At 40.7% G+C, this 6,852-nt stretch overlaps 1 protein-coding gene across 1 annotated transcript; it reads left to right on the top strand.

Annotated features, from left to right (window-relative positions):
• The first annotated feature begins 385 nt into the window (after positions 1-385).
• Positions 386-3,670, top strand: LOC105043204 (beta-amylase 1, chloroplastic). Its single transcript, XM_010920662.4, has 4 exons — positions 386-1,088; positions 2,196-2,406; positions 2,515-2,625; positions 2,715-3,670. The coding sequence occupies exons 1-4, from the start codon at positions 484-486 to the stop codon at positions 3,501-3,503; spliced, it is 1,716 nt and encodes a 571-aa protein (XP_010918964.2). The 5' UTR covers positions 386-483; the 3' UTR covers positions 3,504-3,670.
• Positions 3,671-6,852: the final 3,182 nt, after the last annotated feature.

Genomic DNA, 6,852 nt, shown 5'->3' with positions numbered 1-6,852 from the left:
GTGATAGCCATCGCCAGCAACTTCACACGTGTTGCGTGGGGGCGATGCTTCCGAAAGCTTCCACCAGCAGGCGCCATCCCGGAGGGATCGTCAAACGCGTCCCCTTTTCTACTTCCGACGCGTGTCCATTTCGGGAGGGACACGCGGGTTCTTCCCATTGGGATACATCTGAGCGTTGACATCGGGAGCGTCTCCAGCTTGGACAAACCCGACCGCCCGTTCAAAAAGAATGGAGCAAGTAATCCCAGCCTCAGGTTATCCAACCGCTCATATGTGACCGCGTGGCTTTAACGACGCGCCAAATTGCCAATCCAACGCATCCGTCGAGATCTCGAGATCTCTGGCCTGTATATAGAGGCCTCGCTCTCGTCCACTCGTTACCTTATGATCTGTTAGGTGGAAATCAAATCGTGAACGCGACCACCGAAATTTAGATAGAGAGGGAGAAGCGAGAAGGGAGAAGGGGAGAAGGGAACGATCGGAATGGCGTTGAATTTGGGTCACCAGATCGGAGTGTTCTGCGGGACGCCGGTGGCGGATCAGGGCGGCGAGCAGCCGGCGCCGGCGAGCGCTGCGGCGGTGTGGAAGCCGCAGGTGCCACTGGCGAAGCTGCGGTGCCGGCGGTTGGGGGTGGGGGAGATCGACCAGATTTCGCCACCGGTTAGTCCCTGTCGGTCACCGGTTCTGGGGGCGACGCACCCGGACCTGTCGGTGGCGTGCCAGGCGCTGGTGACGGACGCGGCAGCGGAGACGGCGGAGGGTGAGGTGCATGAATACGGCGGAGGGGTGGAGATGGGGAAGGGGAAGGGGGTGCCGGTGTACGTGATGCTGCCGCTGGACACGGTGAGGCCGGGGGGCGGGGTGAACCGGCGGAAGGCGATGAATGCGAGCTTGCAGGCGCTGAAGAGCACCGGGGTGGAGGGGGTGATGGTGGATGTTTGGTGGGGGATCGTGGAGCGGGAGCGGCCGGGGGAATACGATTGGGGAGGCTATGCCGATCTGATGGAGATGGCGAGGCGGATCGGGCTCAAGGTCCAGGCCGTTATGTCCTTCCACCAGTGCGGTGGGAACGTCGGTGACTCTTGCACGTGCGTGTCCTTTTCTCCACCGCTCTTTAATCTTTAGCTCTTTCCATCTTTTTTTTTTTTTTTAATAAAAAATATTTTTCCTTTTTATCTGTTCTTTATATATTTCTCTTTTCCTTTTTTTTTTTTTTTCCTTCCCGTACGTCTGGGTGGGTCGGGGCGCGCGGAGAGGCGACACGGCCGCTTGCGTGCCGGCAACGGCCGGGTCTCGTGCGCTCGGTAGTTTTGCGGAATCTGTACCACGTTGTTTAATTTTTCACGCCATGATGCATTATTCTCATTTTTTAGACATTGGATTTCGTTGGATGAATATAAGGTAACTTGATCTTATCGAACGGTCAAGGGGCGAACTAGAAAACAGGGAATGCCACGATAGAATCTTCTTGAAAAACAGTACTCGGAGAACTGGAAGAAAACAACAAACCGTCCAGTTGGGACCATAGAACTTGAAACTTTTAGTTGTTTGTTTATAAGAAAGTTTGTCATCGTAGAACCTTCCTATATCCGGGCCTTTAACGCGCTGGAAGTATCCGTTCCCTTGTACATGGTCCATAAAAGAGGCACGGTAACTTGCTTGCTTAATTTGGTGAGTAAATTCAGTTTGGTCCACGGATCCACTGTACGTGATCAAACTTCATTTATTTGATCACTTTCCCTTGCTCGCGGATGTTTCCCAAATAGAGTGGTTCCGACTTAATCGAATACGGACTGTTTTTTTTCTGATAAGAGAGAAATTATCGGTCAGAGCCGGTTCTAACCAATAATTTTTTCTGGTGATATTATGTCAAAATTATTATAATTCAATGAGATATTTATATTTTATTAATTATCATATATTTTATTAATTTTTATAATAATATTTTATACTATCTCATCGATTTTTAATTTTTAATTGAATTATTATAAATTTGACCAGCATCACCGTTGATAAGGGTAGCAACCTGATAAGGATAGGTTGCTAACGTAAACGGCTTTCTCGCGGTTCTCGAATTCCGCAGAAGGCATGTCCATCACGTGATTTTCGAGTTTGTTCACGTGGGGCTCTAGCGTCGCATATAGATGTTAATATGTTGTCGTGGGATATTGTCTAAAATCGTGATGCGGGTGCAGGATACCGCTACCGAGATGGGTGGTGGAGGAGATGGAGAAGGATCCGGACCTGGCCTACACGGACCAGTGGGGACGCCGGAACTACGAGTACGTCTCTCTGGGCTGCGACACCCTCCCCGTCCTCAAGGGCCGCACCCCCATCCAGTGCTACGCCGACTTCATGCGCGCCTTCCGCGACCGCTTCCAGCCTCTTCTAGGCTCCACCATCGTCGTACGTCTCTTCCCCCCTTCGCCCATCACCACCGTCCATTCATCATCAGACTTCGAAGCAGATCAAATCTAATACATCGATACTTTCTTCTTTTTTATGTGTCACCAGGAAATACAAGTTGGGATGGGGCCCGCAGGCGAGATCCGATATCCATCGTATCCCGAGCTCCACGGCACCTGGAAGTTCCCCGGCATCGGCGCTTTCCAGTGCTACGATAAGGTATTTATTCTTTTGGATTCTGATTGAGATATATATTGCCAGAGTGTGATCGGATCTCACCCGAAACTTCGCTTTTGGTCGTATTGCAGTATACGCTGAGCAGCCTGAAGGCGGCGGCGGAGGCGGCGGGAAAGCCGGAGTGGGGCCATGGTGGCCCTTCCGACGCCGGAGGCTACAACAGCTGGCCGGAGGACACCCCCTTCTTCCAGCGCGAGGGCGGATGGAAAGGCCCTTATGGCGAGTTCTTCCTCACCTGGTACTCCCAGATGCTCCTGGACCACGGGGAGCGCGTCCTCTCCGCCGCGACTTCCATCTTCCACGGCGCCGGCGTCAAGATCTCCGTCAAGGTTGCCGGCATCCACTGGCACTACGGCACCCGCTCCCACGCCGCTGAGCTCACAGCCGGCTACTACAATACCCGCTTCCGCGACGGTTACCTCCCGATCGCGCAGATGCTAGGCCGGCACGGGGCGGTGTTCAACTTCACGTGCGTGGAGATGCGGGACGAGGAGCAGTCCGGGGAGGCTTGCTGCCGGCCGGAGGGGCTGGTGCGGCAGGTCGCGGCGGCGGCGCGGGCGGCCGGGGTGGGGCTCGCCGGGGAGAACGCGCTGCCGCGGTACGACGAGACGGCGCACGAGCAGATCGTGCAGACGGCGGTGCAGGGCGAGGAGATGAAGGCGTTCACGTACCTGAGGATGGGACCGGCCTTGTTCCAGCCGGATAATTGGAGGCGGTTCGTGGCGTTCGTGAAGAGAATGGGGGAGGGGAGGGAAGGTGGAGGGCGGTGCCGGGAACAAGCAGAAAGGGAAGCGGAGAAATTCGTGCACGCCACCGGGCCGCTGGTCCAGGAGGCCGCCGTGGCGTTGATGAACGGCTGAAAGTAATGATAACGGGGTACAGTGTATTTTAATTTGTATCCTTTATGTGTAACATTGGGGTATTCCATAAGTGGATGTAATTACAATGGAGTTGGATCATTACAGTGAAGTTTGGATTTTAGGGGTGTGAAATGATCAAATTATTGGCGCATATTATCTAATGAAAACGTTTGTCGTCTTCTTTTTTTTTTTTTTTACTTTTATTCACTGCTTCTATATTCAGCGATGAGTGCTTATTATCCTGAGTATCTTTTTCCCCATGATATAACACGAGCTCCAATTCTAGCTGCAGTTTTTTTCCCTTCTGAATTGTGGTGAAATTACTGAGCTTATAATTGTAAAAATGCTTAGAGACTTGGCTGCAAAAAGAAATTGAAGAAAGCAGATGGATTATTTTTTTTCATCCTTCCTTATTGCAATGCTTCTAATTTTCTAAACATGATTAACAATGTAATATTTCTGAATTAGATTGAGAATTATGACTTGCCTTCGCATCCATGAACTTAAGATATCAATATGTAAAATATCCCAGAATCTTTCAATAGTCATAGAGACGGTGCTCCGCATGATATTGCTAAAGTCATGGGCAACATGAGAAACAGCCCAATTGGCTGCATTAATAGCTTCCTTGTATATTTGACCTACTTCAAAGGTTGAAATCAATCAAATCATCTTCCATCTGTATCAGCTTAATAAATAGTAAGTCCTATCCATATTGTTCATCCAACCAATGACCATCTTGAAGTTGCCCTCTTTTTTGGGTGGGTTTTGGTTCGCTGATTCTTATGAGGCTCCACTTGGCGTCACATGATGCTGGTGTGTTTTCAAAAATATTGTGTGAACCGTGGGTTCATGTACATCACAGGACGTGGCACTTTCTTTTGATGGTTCTACATGTGACCCCAGCTTTCTGGTGTTTTTATCTGCATACTAGTTTACTAATTGATTAATAATTTAATTTGAATCTAACGTTCTTCAAGTTCCCTGTTGAACCTTGCATTTCTTTTATCTTTTGGCGCGACAATCTTATATTCCCATCACGTCAACAAGCTTCATGTGAAGTTGGCAAAAAGCGCCAAAGCCCCTAGATCCCACTAGGAAAAAAAAAAAATTCAACAGAGACTTATGCATCTTTGCTTTTTCTAAAAAGAGAATTACTTATATATCCTCAAAAACCACAAATTGCTTACAAATTTCTAAATCAAATTTAATATGAGGTCGGCAAGCATTGTTGACTTCACTCTGCGAAGAATGTCTTGCGAAAAAATATGGTAAATTTTTATTAAATATTAGAATACTCATATGTCTCGAGTCACAAGCTTCATATACAGTTGGTAAAGCTGGCTATCTTTATAATATATAATGTAGGAAGATTAGTTATTATATTCCTGAATGGACAATCAATTTTTTCACGGATCCCTAATCTTTAAGCTTTATATAAAGTTGGATATGATATACTTTTGCGTACTAAATAAATATCGAAATTTATTTATGGAAGTCCCTATGAGGTTACAAATTTGTTCCTCTAGAGGAGCACTCTATTGGGGAAATATGAGATATACAACTGATTACTTTGATTAATTATGACCCCATCAAATTTAACCTACAAGAGTCTCTCTCTCTCTTTCTCTCTCTACGTGGGTTCTCAGGTTTCTAATGAACTCAAGAAATTCACCATTAAATTTATCCCCAAATATCAGGGCACCGCTGATCAAGAAACTTACCTAAGAAGACAAAATATAACATGTATAAAACTTGAATTTCTTTAATTTTGCTCACACAATATTACATGTCTTAACCAGAGACATAACCTAGTTTTGATCAGTGCAATAAGTAAATAAATAAGTAAAATTGTATATAATTTACACTAGATGTGAATATAAGCAAAATTATCACTACAAGAAATGCCATTTTTTATCACGAATTTATTTACGACGAAAATATATTTCATCGCAAATAAAGATATTTACGATAAAAATAAAAATTCATCGCTAATAATTATTTATTTACGATGAAAATAATTTTTCATTGCAAATATCTTTATATTTGTGATGAAAATAAAATTTCATCGTAAATACATATTATTTATGACGAAATTAATCATCGTAAATAATAAAATATTTATTTTAATTTTAAATTTTTAAATATAAGCGACGAAAATATTTTCATCGTAAATAATTGAAGTATTTGCAACGAAAATTAAATTTTCATCGTAAATATATGTTATTTACGATAAAAAATTTTCATCACTAATATTTGAAAAAAATAAAATTTTTTAAAAATTTAATAATTAAAGATTATTTATGATAAAAATATTACGTCATAAATAATAGAGAATTGGGGACGAAACTTTAATTTTCGTCACAAATTAATATTATTTACAATAAAAATTTTTCGTTGTTAATATATGAAAAAAATAAAAAAAATTTAAAAATTATAGATTATTTACGATGAACATATTACGTCACAAATACAAGTGTATTCCCAATAAAAACTCATTTTCTACCATAAATACTTAAGTATTTACGATAAAAAAATTTTATCGCTAATATTTGAAAGAAAATAAAAAAGTTTAAAAATTTAAAAATTATAGATTATTTACGATGAAAATATTACATCGTAAATGATAGATTATTAATGATGAAAATAAAATTTTCATTGTAAATATATTTTATTTATGATAAAAATTTTTCGTTGTTAATATGTATAAAAAATAAAAAATTTTAAAAATTTAAAAATTATAGATTATTTATGATGAAAATATTACATCACAAATACTTTTATATTTGTGATGAAAATTAATTTTCTGTCGCAAATACTCTAGTATTTACGATGAAAAATTTTCATCGCTAATATTTGAAAGAAAATAAAAAAATTAAAAATTATAGATTATTTGTGATAAAAATATTACATTGTAAATAATAAGTTTTTATGATGAATAATAAATTTTCTATCGTAAATACTCTAATATTTATGATTTAATATTTTCATCGCTAATACATAAAAAAAAATTTAAAAATTTAAAAATTATAAATTATTTACGATAAAAATTTAACATCGTCAATAATCAAATATTAATGATAAAAACTCAATTTTCATCGTAAATACTCTATTATTTATGATAAAAAACTTTTCTCGCTAATAAATGAGAAAACATAAAAAAATTATAAATTCAAAAATTATAAATTATTTGTGACGAAAATTTTATTTTCATCATAAATAATATATATTTATGATGAAAAATATATTTCTATCGTTAATAATCACTATTTACGATGAAAAATTTCTATCGCTAATATTTGAAAAAAATAAAAAATTTTAAAAATTTATAAATTACAGATTATTAGTG

Source organism: Elaeis guineensis, chromosome 4 (assembly GCF_000442705.2).
Source record: "Elaeis guineensis isolate ETL-2024a chromosome 4, EG11, whole genome shotgun sequence".
Taxonomy (NCBI): Eukaryota; Viridiplantae; Streptophyta; class Magnoliopsida; order Arecales; family Arecaceae; genus Elaeis; species Elaeis guineensis.
This window is presented reverse-complemented; position numbering and strand designations above follow the sequence as displayed.

Bases quoted from the DNA above. Each gene is read 5' to 3' on its own strand.
- LOC105043204 (XM_010920662.4), top strand. From the start codon at position 484: ATGGCGTTGAATTTGGGTCACCAGATCGGAGTGTTCTGCGGGACGCCG. The intron at 1,089-2,195 runs GTGCGTGTCCTT...ATGCGGGTGCAG, and splicing joins AACGTCGGTGACTCTTGCAC to GATACCGCTACCGAGATGGG. The intron at 2,626-2,714 runs GTATTTATTCTT...GTCGTATTGCAG, and splicing joins CTTTCCAGTGCTACGATAAG to TATACGCTGAGCAGCCTGAA.